The sequence below is a fragment of the Corapipo altera genome, unplaced genomic scaffold (assembly GCF_003945725.1).
Source record: "Corapipo altera isolate COAL_440 unplaced genomic scaffold, ASM394572v1 122, whole genome shotgun sequence".
NCBI lineage: Eukaryota > Metazoa > Chordata > Aves > Passeriformes > Pipridae > Corapipo > Corapipo altera.
This window is the reverse complement of record NW_020884961.1, coordinates 1,709,303-1,722,878: the sequence shown is the minus strand read 5'-3', so window position 1 is coordinate 1,722,878 and position 13,576 is coordinate 1,709,303. Positions and strand designations below refer to the sequence as shown.

The 13,576-nt window shown below is 62.8% G+C and overlaps 1 protein-coding gene across 1 annotated transcript in view; it reads left to right on the top strand.

Moving 5' to 3' along the window:
• Window positions 1-13,576, top strand: part of USP43 (ubiquitin specific peptidase 43) — a 22,949-nt gene that overhangs the window by 6,314 nt on the left and 3,059 nt on the right. The window contains exons 2-14 of the mRNA XM_027664105.1: window positions 35-258; window positions 3,020-3,160; window positions 6,291-6,388; window positions 7,909-8,001; window positions 9,044-9,179; window positions 9,258-9,381; window positions 10,077-10,239; window positions 10,363-10,474; window positions 11,348-11,451; window positions 11,835-11,912; window positions 12,000-12,129; window positions 12,291-12,639; window positions 13,315-13,464. Of these exons, the coding sequence (XP_027519906.1) occupies window positions 35-258; window positions 3,020-3,160; window positions 6,291-6,388; window positions 7,909-8,001; window positions 9,044-9,179; window positions 9,258-9,381; window positions 10,077-10,239; window positions 10,363-10,474; window positions 11,348-11,451; window positions 11,835-11,912; window positions 12,000-12,129; window positions 12,291-12,639; window positions 13,315-13,464 (1,902 nt within the window). The remainder of the gene's footprint in view (window positions 1-34; window positions 259-3,019; window positions 3,161-6,290; window positions 6,389-7,908; window positions 8,002-9,043; window positions 9,180-9,257; window positions 9,382-10,076; window positions 10,240-10,362; window positions 10,475-11,347; window positions 11,452-11,834; window positions 11,913-11,999; window positions 12,130-12,290; window positions 12,640-13,314; window positions 13,465-13,576) is intronic.

Here is a 13,576-nt window from a genome sequence, read left to right as displayed (position 1 = left end):
CCGGGGGGCGCGGGGGGCGATGCGGGACCGGGAGGGGAGCGGCCGCCGGGCGCGCAGGGGCTGCGGAACCACGGGAACACCTGCTTCATGAACGCCGTGGTGCAGTGCCTGAGCAACACGGCGCCGCTGGCCGAGCGCCTGGCGCTGGGCCGGTACCGCGCCCGCGGGGCCCGCGCCGAGGTCACCCACCGGCTGGCGGCCCTGGTGCGAGCCCTCTGGACCCGCGACTACACCCCGCAGCTCTCCGCGGAGTTCAAGGTACCGACCGGACCCGCCCCGCGCGTCCCGAAGTGACCCCGGCCCCCAGCGGCATCCCCAGCCTCCACTGGGATCCCCAGCTCACAGCGCCCACCAGCACCCCCTCCGAACCTACTGACACCTTTCCCAGACCCCAGCACCCACCAGCACTCCCTCTGAACCCACTGATGCCTTTCCCAGACCCCAGCGCCCACCAGCATGCCCAGCTCACGGGCTCCACCAACATCTCCTACTCCCAGCACCTGCCAGCATCTCCCCACTCTTAGCATAGCACCCTCTGACACCCTTGCCAGCACCCCCAGCTCGCAGCACCCACCAACATACCCCCAGCCCCCCAACAGCATCCCCCCACTCCTAGGATCCCTCCACTCCCAGCACCCAGCAGCACTCCCAGTTCACAGCACTTACCAGCATCCCTCCTCTCAGCACCCACCAGCACCACCCAGCATCCAGCACCATTCCCAGCACCCACCAGCACCTCCTGCTCACAGGACCTGCCAGCATCCCCCCACTCTCAGCACCCACCGGCACCCCCAGCTCACAGGACCCATCAGTATCTCCCCACTTACAGCACCCACAGCACCCCCTGCTCACATCACTCACTCCCCTGCCTCGTGCTCCCCATGGACCCTGTCCTGCCAGACACCTCCCAGCCCTGCTGCCATCACCCCTCTGTGGCTGGGCTGCTGTCACCTGAGCTCTGAGCTCCCGTGGGTGGGTGGGCTCCCAGCCATGGCCACACCACTGGGCCATAAGGGTGAGCCCCCGCTGGCTGTGCTGGTGGGGTAAGACAGGGCAGTGCCCCGGGAGCCCAACTCAGTGGCCTCAGGCCCTGTCACTGAGTGTGTGTCACATCCCTGCTGGGCACATGCCAGTGTGCTGTGGGCCTGCCCCCAGCTAGGGACAGGGACAGGGTGTCAGGCACAGGACAGCATGTCCAGCCTGGCACCACAACTCCCCACGCTCAGAGACACATGTCCCAGTGACATTTCAGCAGGGAGGGACCGGGTGCTGCCGATGAACTTTACAAAGTGGAAAGCCAGGCCCTGCCCTGGGGTAGCAGCCAGTCTGTACCTGCGTGGGCAAGGTCTGGGGTACCCACTTCTCTACCCCCCCTTTCCAGGGGGATCCTTCCTTCCTGCAATCCTGGCCTGGAGGCTGGCAGCACCCACCCCACAGGGTGCTTCTGCAGGAGCTCATTGCCTTTAACAGCCCTATAGTAAAGCAACCAGCTCCTGTGCTGCTGGGCACAACAATTCCATGCCCTCTGCTCCTGAACACACACATTCCTTAGGCACAGATCAAAAAAAAACCCCTCAGACTTCCAGCCTTTGCTTTGCATTCCCTCCTTCCCGGTGGTTACCTGCAACTGCCACGAATTTCCACCTCATTTTTTAAAGCAGCCCAAATAAGATTTTAAAATTTAGAGCCGAGTCTGCCACTCATTTTGCTGGAAGCCCATCTGTGGTGGCCTTGCTCCCTCTGCTTGTACTGGGGTGGTTGTACTGCTGGGAGCAGGGCTGGGGACAAGCAGAGTGGTGGCCAGAGGGGTCTTGGCTTGAGGTGTTTCCCAGCGATGTTGGAGGTCTGCTCCCTGTCCTGGCAGGTCCCAACATGCTGGTTATAATCAGCACGGATGGTCGGGGTTTAACTGCGTCACCCAGTTAAAATCCACACGGATGGTCAGGCTTTCTCCCTCCTGGTGCTGGGTTTGGGGCTGAGCCCCTAAAATTGTCCTCTGGGGAGCCATGACCAGCCCAGACTTGGAGATAAGTCCTTGGGGATCCCCCCAACTCTGCTATTTGGGGTGCCCCCTAGGCTTCCCCAGGGATTCACACCGTATGCATCCTGCTTTTTCGGGGTCAGGGACCCATCCTGGCAAGTGCATACCCAGCTCTCATGGGCTGTTGGCATCTGCTGCTGGCACATACCCTGGGGCCACCCAAATCATGGGCATGTAGCACCTCTGGGAGCTTGGCTGACTCGGCAAGGGAACTGGCTTCAGCGCTGGCTTGGTGGTCTGATGTCACCCTGGTGGGTGACACCTTATCCTGCCTGGATATCATGTCAGCCCCATGGCATTCCCAGCCCTGTTCTTCCCCCTACAGCCCCCAGTGAGGGGGAACCCCCCATAAGGGCATTGCAGTGCTCACCTCACCGTGGAATTAATGCTCATTAGCCCAAATGCTGTGGCATGGCCAGTACTCAGTGAGGGCAGGCAGGGACCGCAGGGCATTAGGGCCTGACTGGGGCAGTGATGGAGTTACAGGCAGGGAGGTGCTCTCTTTGATGGGGCAGGGGTGGTGTTGGTGGCATGGGGACCTGGGCTTTTGGGGCGGGGTACCCAGAGGGAGCATCACAGCATCCCAGTGCTGGGAATTGCCTTCTCCTGGCTGTGACACCGAGTTGGTGCTGTTGGAGTGCTCAGGGCAGGTGATGCTGGTGGGTCCCCGTGGGCTGATCTGGCTCGTATGGAGTGTGCCCTGTGCCCAGCCACAGCAGGCTATCCCCTCCCAGCCTCATGCCAGCAGCTGGGACACCACGGTGATGGGCATGGAGCTGCTGTCTGGTGTGCTGCTGTCCCCACCTCGCTGCTGTCCCCGGGGTGGGCACGATGTCCCTGTAGAGGCAGAATGAGGGCAGGCACTACTGCAGGGATGGGGCAGGGGTGGGTTTTGTGATGGGTGCTAACGAAGTATCTGTTCATTAGTGCCCAGCAGCATGGCCTGTGGCTCACCCCTGCCCTGCCCATCTCTTGCAGAACATTGTCTCCAAGCACAGCTCACAGTTCCGGGGCAACGCGCAGCACGACGCCCTCGAGTTCCTGCTCTGGCTGCTGGACCGCATGCACGAGGACCTGGGGGCTGCCTCCCCTGCCCAGCAGACCCGCAGCCCCCAGGAGGTGGGTAACCCCCCTGGGCTGGCTGCACACCCTGGCTCAGGTTGTTTGGGCCAGGTCTGGGAGTGGGGAAGCCAGAATGTCCTGGGGGGGGGGGGGGGGGGGGCCCCCCCCCCCCCCCCCCCCCGGTGTGGATGGGGATATGGATGATGTGGTTTGGTCGGTGTGTGGGTGGAAGGATGGTGGGATCTGGGTGCTGGAGGGGTGAGCAGGGTGGTTGGAGTGCTGGGAGAGCATGGGGGTGTCAGCAGGAGCATCCCAGTTCTGGTGGGCATCCTGGTTCTTGGGGCTGCTTGGTGAGGAGGAGATCCAGTCCTCCCTGCCTCCAGCTAAGCCCGCTGTAATTACAGCTCAGCAGCTTTGCTGCTGGCAAAATGAGTAATTAAGTCTCCTTCGATCCATCTGTGCTCAGGCATTGCCCTGGCCTTGGCCCTCCCTGCCTGCCTCCCTGTTTCCTGCCTGCTCCTTCCCTGCTCCCTCCTTCCCTGCTCCCCCCTCCCTGCCAGGTGCTGCCTGTTGCAGTGAATGGATTTGTGCAGTTGGCATTTGCCACGTCAGCTCAGCTCAGCAGAGTGCTGTCCCCACTCTGGGGGTGACTCCCAGCTCCACAATGTGCTGTCCCCACTTTGGGGGTGATGCCCATCTTGGGCACAGGGAACCTGGGACCAGCTTCCTCCTGCTTGGGGTGTCATGGCTGTGCCCAAGGATGCAGGTCAGGGTCCCCATGGGCAGCCCCTGCCCAGCCTCCAGCCTGGCGTGGGCACAGCTCTGTCCCACAGGGGAGGGCTCAGCTGCAGTGCCCATCTCTAGAGCCTCTGGCTGGGGCTCCCAGCCCTGCTTGGCCAGGGTCCTGCAGCCATCCCTGCACTGAGCTGGGCTGTCCTCAGCCCTGCCACCTTTCCTGTGAGTTGTTTGGATACCCCAGGCTCTCTAGGAGAGCCTGGCAGCTCCTGTTGCTCACGTTAAATGTGAGCACACGCTGTGGTGTGACACCAGCAGTGCCCTCAGCTGCCCATGCAATGCCCGGGGCACCTGCCTGGCTCTGGGGACAGGGCCCTTTGTGTGTCCTTCAGCATCCATGGTTTTGTTTGGCGTTCCCCAGTCTCGGGGGATGCCACCTGAGTGGCACCTGCACGCCTGTGTCCTTGGGGAGGGGTTGCCCAACGGGGGTGGTGGGAGCCTGGATAAATGGCTTGGAAGTGTCTGGATGGAGGTGGGCACACACGTGCCTGTCCTAGTGTTGGGGAGGAGGAGGGTGTGTGCACATACCCACGGATGGGGATGGGGAGACAATTTGCTCCTGGTCAAGCCCATCCTGAGGCTCAGGGACTGGGGAGCTCAGCTATTGGGCAGAAAGTGAGGAGATCAGAGCTGGGCAGGCTGGAGGGTCGGGAATACCCTCCTGGCCCATGAGGTGTGTACTGTGGCACCCAGTGGGCTGTGGGGCCACTGTGGTGGAGACCAAGACTTGGCTGCTGGGAGGGCTGGAGGAGGAGGTGTCTCCTTGGGTTTTGGGGGTTCTGGGGCCGTGTAGGGCACAGACATGATCTAGGCCCACTCTCATCCACACCAGATGGACCCCAGCCCTGCACAGATCTTAAGGACACGTCAGGCTCAGCAGGACCTGGTGCCAGCAGATGGCATGAGGAAAATCCACTTCCTGGCCAAATACCTCATTGATTTTCAATCCTTCTCATTGCGACACCAGAAACTCACTGTCTTACCCCAAAACAGCCCAGTCCCTTCCCAAGCCACCAACACTCCTTTCTGCAGCATCTCTTCTGTCACTGGGCTCTGGGGGTGAAGTCAGTGGCTCCTGTCCTTGACGTGGGGCTCCTGGTGGTTGGCAGGGCAGGGGGCAGGCAGGGGGTGTCACCTACCCAGGCAGGTTTGGCTGTGTAACACAGTCACATCCCAGTGTCCTTATTCCCTATGGAGTGGAGCAGAAGACTCTGCTCTTCTTGGTGTCCCTGGGGCACATCTCAGCTGTCAGAGGGGCACTGTGCCTACCACCTGCACCCACATGGACCCACGAGAGCCCCGTGCTGAGGCAGGGTCAGGGTGATGGGTGCTGTGCCAGGATCTTTGCCTGGGCTCAGCGTGGTGGGTGCTGTGCCAGGATCTTTGCCTGGGCTCAGCGTGGTGGGTGCTGTGCCAGGATCTTTACCTGGGCTCAGCGTGGTGGGTGCTGTGCCAGGATCCTTGCCTGGGCTCAGTGTGGTGGGTGCTGTGCCTGGGCTTGATGTGGCAGGTGCCATGCTGGGTGCTGTGCCTGGGCTTGCTGCTGGGGAAACATGCAGCAGCAGCAGCAGGGCTGGTTTCTGGGTGCCTGCAGCCCACGCCAGCCCACCTGCCCGGGAGGGCATCATGCCAGCCTGGCCTTTGCTGAGTTCTCCTGGTCTGGGGGTTTGCCTGTAGTTAATTGGCACCCAGCCGTGTCCCCCCCCTCCCCGGGTGGGTGCGTGCCCAGGAATGTGCACACCTGCTCCAGGAGCTCATCTCTCATGGAGACTCACACGGACATGAACACAGACACAGGGACGTGCTGCAGCATCCCACCACCTCACCCCCCGTGCCCCAGCTCCCAGTACCCATGGGCACATTTGCTGGGTGGGGTGGGCACCTCCCTGCTGCCCGGGGGTGTGCCCGTGGGCACTGGGGCTCCGTGGGAGGGATGTTACAGGGGACCAGCTTTCCCCCACCCCTGAGTTTTTCCCCTGCTGGGATGCTGCTATGGCTCACCCAGGATTTCCCTCCCGGAGTTTTTCAGCTGGGCTTGAATGCAATCCCAGCTCCAGTTCTTCAGTGTCCAGGAGCTCTGGACACTGGGGCTGCTTTGGGCGGCCCTTGGGGGTCCACCACTACAGACCTTTCATTAACCCTTTGTGCCCTGCGCTCCTGGTGGATGGGATGTACCCCAAAGATTCCCCAGGAGAAGGTGGACAGGCAGCCTGGAAGGCACAGCAGTGCCAGGCAGGCAGGTGGCAGGGTCACTTTGGCATCACCTCCAGCCCTTCCTGGTGCCATGGGGACACCAAAACTGGCCTTGGTTCACTAGGACATGTCCCCAGAGCCTGAAGGGTGGGGGGTCACCCTGGCACCTCACTCACCCACTTGTCTCTTGTCCCCCCAGCCTGGCAAGGACAGTGGCAGTGCCAGCAGGTCCCCGCCAGCTGCCCAGCACCCCCGGGGGCAGAGCTTCGTGCAGAGCCACTTCCAGGCACAGTACAGGTGAGTGGAGGGCTGGATCCTGCCCCACTGGGGCTTCACCCTCCTGTGAGCCCTGTGAGGGAAAAGATGAGACAAGGAGGTGTTCCATCCATCCATCCATCCATCCATCCATCCATCCATCCATCCATCCCATCATCCCACCCAGCCCAGGCACCAGAGCTGCTTCTCCCATGGGCAGAAAGTGTCCAAGGCCAGGTTGGACAGGGCTTGGAGCAACGTGGTCTAGTGAAAGGTGTCCCTGCAGGGGGGGCAGATGGAATGGTCTTTGAAGGTCCCTCACAACCCAAACCATTCTGTGGTTCTGTCACAGGGGTCAGGATTAGGGTTTTCCCAAGCCTGTCCCAGCAGTCCAGCATAACGGTGTCCTTGCATGGGTCATCCCACATGTTCATCTGAGACTCACAGGATGCTTGGAGGGCCAGCATCTGGCCACCCTGTACCCAAGCCATGGCAGTGCAGGCATGAGGGGATGCATCTGGCATCACAAGCCCTTCCTCCTCTCTCCATTAATCCCTTGGCCTATATATGAAAAAAAGGCACTTTAATTATCCACCCTTCCCTGTGCCAGAGCCGTCTGTGTGCAAAGGGATTTATTAATTTGTGTGGCTGCTTCCCGGGGAGCTCAGTGGCTCTTCAAGGTGACAAATAACAAGCATTCAGGATTTTAATTTGGGTTTCTAATTTATTTCCCCCTTTTTGTTGAATATAAAGGCAGGAGAATAAGAAAAAGGTAATAAAAAAACAGAATTAAAAAGAAATCGGTGGTAAGGTGACGGTTGGCATTAAAGGTTCACTTAAGCCAGTCTCCAGTGGGAGATGGGATGGTCCCTTCTGGCAGGGGGACCTGCTCCCCCACAGTGGCCCTGTGACCCCCCAGCAGAGCAGATGAGTTCTCACTGTCCCCAGGGCTCCCCTGGAGCTGGTGGTTGTTCCAGGCAGGGCCTGGGTGAGCAGAGCTGGTGGTCCCAGGGCTGTGGTGACACCATGGGGCTTGTCACAGGCAGATGTCCTTCTGCTGCCCATCACTGCTCCTTCCTGCAGCCCAGCCACAGCCCTGCTTATCAGCAGGGCTCCTGTTCCCTCCCAGCACCCCAAGGCATTGTCCCTGCTTAACCCAGGCCATCTGGGGTCAACTCAAAGCCCCCAGGAGCCAGAAGCCACCCTGGACTCTGCCAGCCCTTGGGAGAGGGAGCAGGATGTGGGGGAATTTTGGGGCTACATACATGAGAGTGGGAGATCCCCCAGCCCTGGCATTTCTCTCTAACTTCTCTAGCACCAGTTACTGTGGATGCCCTTGTTAGGTTTCAGAGTGAGCAGCCCGTGGGGTTGGGCAGGCAGGTACAGGCTGTGGTGCCTCACCCTGGCAGGAGGTTCATGCCAATCCAGTGTGATGCTGGGACCACCCGAGCTCTGTGGGATGTGGTACCCAGGGTGCAGAAGCAGTGACAGGGCGCTGCAGCCCCAGGGTGGGGACTCTGGGGGGGCAGAGTCTGGTGATGCTCCCCATCCATGTTTCACAGGTCCTCCCTGACGTGCCCTCACTGCCTGAAGCAGAGCAACACCTTTGACCCCTTCCTGTGCATCTCCCTGCCCATCCCCCTGCGCCAGACCAGGTGAGCCCCACCCCCCCTCCCCCGTCGTGGTAAAACCAGAGGCACATCCAGCACCCAGCAGGGTGTCAGCTCCAACCTGAGTCATTTACGTGCTTTGGGGGAAATAATTGATGTGGGATTGTGGGGCAGCACTGGGGATGGATGACAGCAACACACTGCAGGAGCTGTGTCCATGGGGTGTTTGCCAGCCCAGAGCTGGAGCTGCTGTGTGGGTGGGTCACAGAATCACAGAATCAAAGAATCACAGAATGAGCCGGGTTGGAAAAGACCTCTGAGATCATCCAGTCCAACCCATGACCCAACCCCACCTTGTCACCCAGACCATGGCACTGATGCCACATCCAGGCTCTGCTCAAACACCTCCAGGGACGGTGACTGCACCCCCTCCCTGGGCAGCCCATTCCAAGGGCTGATCCCTCTCTCTGGGAAGAACTTCCCAGTGTCCAACCTAAACCTGCCCTGGTGCAGCTCAAGGCTGTGCCCTCTTGTCCTACTGCTGGTTCCTGGCAGCAGAGCCCGACCCCCCCCGGCTCCCCCCTCCTGTCAGGGAGTTGCAGAGAGTGAGAAGGTCTCCCCTGAGCCTCCTCCTGTCCAGGCTGAGCCCCCCCAGCTCCCTCAGCTGCTCCTCACAGCACTTGTGCTCCAGACCCTTCCTCAGCCTCGTTGCCCTTCTCTGGACCTGCTCCAGCCCCTCAATGTCCTTCCTGAACTGAGGGCCCAGAGCTGGACACAGCACTTGAGGTGAGGCCTCAGCAGTGCCCAGTCCAGGGGCAGAATTCCTGCCCTGCTCCTGCTGCCACAGTGTTCCTGATCTAAGCCAGGATCCATTGGCCTTCTTGGCCACCTGGGCACCCCTGGCTCTGGTTCAGCTTCCTATCAGTACCCCCAGGTCCCTTTCTGCCTGGCCCTGTCCCCCCACCTGTCCCCATCCTATGGTACTGCAGGGGGTTGTGGCCAAAGTGGTCGTTGTGAGCAGTGTCAGGTTTCAGCATGCAGTGTCCCATGGCTGAGGTGTGTCAGTGTGTCCCCGCGGTGTCCCCAGGGCTCTCAACGTCACCCTGGTGCTGCAGTGCGAGCGCTGGCGCTTCGTGCGGGTGGGACTGGCAGTGCCACTGCTGGGCACCGTGGCTGACCTGCGGGAGATGGTGGCACGGGAGGGGTGCATCCCCCCAGAGCAGGTAACGGGGGGGGGACACACAGGGTGGGGGGACACCCCGCTCTCAGGGATGCTGAGGGTGCTGGGTGCCATCCCACAGGTGATCCTGGCCGAGGTGTCCCCGCGGGGCTTCCTGCGCTCGCTGGGGGACAAGGAGGAGCTGGGAGCTGCTGGAGAGGGGGCTCCTCTCTACGCCTTCCAGCCGCCCCCTGCCCGCCGCACAGGTACCGCCCCCGTGCCCTGATTGGCTGCTGGCTGCAGGCCTGCACTGCTCTGATTGGTTGGGAGTGGCTTGTGCCACTCTGGGATTGGAGCTGGGCTGGGAGGGGGGCAGGAGCACCCCTGCAATTGGTGGGGAGGTGGATCCCCTCTTCTGGGATTGGTGGGGAGGTGGATCCTCTCTGCTGGGATTGGTGGGGAGGTGGATCCTCTCTGCTGGGATTGGTCAGAGGCAGCTGCGCTCCACTGGGGTTAGGGGAGATGGGATTGGTTGGAAATCTCTGCTGGGATTGGCTGGAAACGGATCCCTTTAGCTGTGATTGGTGGGGGCTGTGTCCTCTCTGCTGTGATTGGTGGGAGCCTTGCCACTCATGGTCTGATTGGTGGGAGCTGTGTCCTGTCTACTGTGATTGGATGAGAGCCTCGTTTGCCCCTATCCCATGATTGGTTGGACACGGGTGTGCTGTGCTGTGATTGGTGGTAGTTTCTCTCCCCCGCCCATGATTGGTGGGAGGCAGGCATGCTCTACTATGATTGGTGGGAGGACAAGCCCCCCAGGCTGTGATTGGTGGGAAGTGCAGGGTGTAGGCAGCACTGCAGGCAGGGGAGCACAGGCAGGGACCTACTACGGGCATCGCATCGCACCAATTAAGTAATTAACTAACTAACGAGAGCCCCTCCATGCCCTTGCCCTCCTCAGGGTGCCCCCGCAGCCTGCCCGCGTCCCCTGGGGTGGCCCGGCCGGAGGGGCCGCGCCTGCCGCCCGCTGCTGCCCGCTCCTCCGACTGCCTGCACCGCGGGCAGGGCGGCCGCATCCTGCTGCTGCTCTGCAACACGGCGGGCGCCGGCCCCCAGCTTGCCAGGTACTGTCACCTGCCCCCTGCCCGTGGCCCCGCCCTGCCCTCCCGCTGCAGGATGGGGTGCGAGGTGTCCCTCCTGAGCCGCCTGTGCCCCTCAGCCCGGTGTCCCCCACTGCCTGTCCTCAGGTTCGGGCCGCCTTTGGTGCTGAGGGAGGAGCGGGGCATCTCCTGGGAGCAGCTCCAGCAGAGCATCCTGGCCCAGCTGCGGGCGCTGCTGCGGGGAGAGGTGCGGGCACAGGTGAGCCATGAGGGGGGACACCCTGTGCCCTCCTGGGGCTGCTGGCACCGGCTACAGTGGTGACATCAGGGATGGAGCCACATGTGGCTGTGGTGTCTCCGTAGGTGGCCATGGCGGAGTTGTGGGTAGCCATGGTGTCTCCATGGGTGACCGTGGTGGAGTTGTGGGTAGCCATGGTGTCTCCATGAGTGGCCGTGGTGGAGTTGTGGGTGGCAATAGCAGCACCGTCACTGTCTGTGGTGACACCCTCGGTGGCCATGGTAGAGCTGTGCTTGGCTGAAGGGTCACCAGGGTTGACCAATAGTGTCACCAGGGTTGGTTGTGGTGGCCCTGGAGTGGTTGTGCCATTAACACTGGTGGTCACTATGGGTGGCCCTGCTGTCCATGTGGGTGGTCATATTTGCACCGCAGGCAGCCAGTGGTGTCACTATGGGTGACCACAGTGTCCCTGTGGGTGTCTGAGGTGACCCTGGGGATTGTCTCATTGTCACTGCAGGTGGCCAGTGGTGTCACCATGGGTGGCTATAGCATCACTGTGTGTGGCCACAGTGCTGCCCAGCTCCCGCAGCAAAGCCACCCCAGCCCAGCTGCACTCCCCAGCACCCAGGTGCCACCATCCCATGGGCTCTGGTGTCTCCGTGCTGCCCCTTTGCCCCCCAGCTACCCCACAGCCAGTGGGGCAGATCATCCTCCAGCCCCACATCCCTGGCCCCACAGATGTCCCCTGCCAACCCACCACTGAGGACCAAAGAAATCCATTTTTTTTGAGCATTTCTGTGTCCCATGTCACAGAGCCTGGCTCCTGCCGGTGCTGCTGTAGGGCCGTGGGGCTTCTGTCCCCCCGCAGCCCCATAGCCCCCTCTCCCCTCTCAGGGAACAGGAGCCCTTTTCCGCATCCGCCTGGCTGGGGGCTCGGTCCCCTGCATCTACCTGTCCCCGCAGGACCCCCGCCCTCTCTGCCACCCTGCCATTGACAGGTAAGGGCACTGCAGCGACGGGATTGTCCCCAGGATGTCCCCTCACTCCCTGGGGGTGGCCAGCGGCAACACCATGGATGGGTGCAGTGTTCCTGTGGGTGGCCATGGTGTCCCTGTGTGTGGCGGTGTTGTCACCATGGGCGGCCAAAGGTGTCCGTGTGGCTTTCCAGTGTCACCATGGATGGCCAGTGGTGCCACCACGGGTAGCCACAGTGGTGGTCACCCTGCTCCCCCAGCACCGCGTCCCCAGCGCAGTGTCCCCGCTGTGGGTGGTGCACAGGGAGGTGGTGGCTGTCCCTGCCTGCCACCACAAGCGGGCAAGGAGGTGGCCCCACAGGGACAGGGGGTTCTGGGGGGGCATCTCATGTCGTCCTCCCCCCCAGAGCCCTGCAGCTGAGCGGGGCAGGTGGCCCCCCCCACGTGAAACTGACAGTGGAGTGGGACATGAGCACCAAAGAGCGGTGAGTCCCTTGCCCCCAGGGTGGGGGGGACACCCCAACACTCAGACCACCCTCCCTGACCGGAATCGTGTCCCCCCCGCCCCCCAGCCTTTTCGGCAACATCCAGGAGGAGGTGGTGCAGGACGCTGAGAGCGTGCGGCTGCAGCAGCAGGCACACCGGCAGCAGCACAGCTGCACGCTGGACGAGTGCTTCCAGCTCTACACCAAGGAGGAGCAGGTACGGGGCACCCCACACCCGTGTGGGCACCTGCTCCCTGCCCACGCCTGCCAGAGCCACCACCGGGACCAAGCCCTGCCCGTGGCGCGGCGGCTGTCGGGGTGTAAGATGCCGCTGGAGGTGGCAGGGGGGTGTTGAGGACGGTGCCGTGGTGTCCCCAGCTGGCCCCGGATGATGCCTGGCGCTGCCCGCACTGCAAGGTGCCCCAGCAGGGCACGGTGAAGCTGAGCCTCTGGACGTTGCCCGACATCCTCATCATCCACCTCAAGCGCTTCCGCCAGGTCGCCGAGCACCGGCACAAACTCACCACGCTGGTGAGGTTCCCCCTGCGGGGGCTCGACATGGCCCCTCATGTGGCACAGCGGGGCCAGCCCGGGGGGCAGCTCTTGAGGCGCTGGGCGCCCTGGCAGCCCCCCCTGCGCCTGCCCCCGGGCTGCCCCCGAGACTACCTCTACGACCTGTACGCTGTCTGCAACCACCACGGCAGCATGCAGGGCGGGCACTACACCGGTGAGTGAGCGGGGGCACTGCCGGGGGGGCCACGGGGTGGGCATGGTGGTGGGGGGCAAACTGCTGGGCAAAGTGTGGGGTTTGGGGGCGCCTCAAAGAGCGTGCTGTGGAGCACGGTATGGGGTTTAGGGGCATGGCTGGGGGTGCCGTGGGGAAGGGCAGGGGGCTGGGGGTGCCCTGCAGGGTTGTGGTGTGGGGTTTGGTGCCATGGAATGGGGTTTGGGGGCACTGCAGGGTTGTGGTGTGGGGTTTGGTGCCATGGAATGGGGTTTGGGGGCACTGCAGGGTTGTGGTGTGGGGCATGGAGTGGGGTTTGGGGGCAATGTGGGGGTTGTACCATGGGGTACAGCATGAGGCTGGGGGTACGGGAGAAGGGTGTACCTTGGGCGTGGCAAAACGTTGTGGGGGGCACTGCATGGGGTTTGGGGAACATCACAGGAGGGTAGGCCATGAACCACACCATGGGGTTTGGGGGCCATGGGGCAAGGCAGAGGGGAGCTGGGGTGCAGAGGACATAGAGGATGGCATTGCAGCCACCCCAGGGCAGGCACCTCAGCCGCGTCCTGCTCCCCCACCGTGTCTCTGCTCCTGCTCCCCACTGCACCCTGGAGCTGGGGGGGGGTCCCAGGGCAGAGCCACATCCCCCCCACACCCCGTGCCCCCCCTCACCCCCAGCCTACTGCTGCAACGCCCTGGACGGGCGGTGGTACAGCTACGACGACAGCCGCGTGGAGGGGGTGCGGGAGGCGGAGGTGAGCACCCGCAGCGCCTACATCCTCTTCTACCAGCGCCGCCACGCCGTGTCCGCCGGCGGCTCCGGCAGGGGTGAGCACCCACCTCCCTGAGCCCTGTGCCCCGGCACCGCCCGGCACCGCGCCCCGGGGCAGGGCACAGCCGTGTGTGCACACACGGACACGCGGGGCACAGCCGTGTGTGC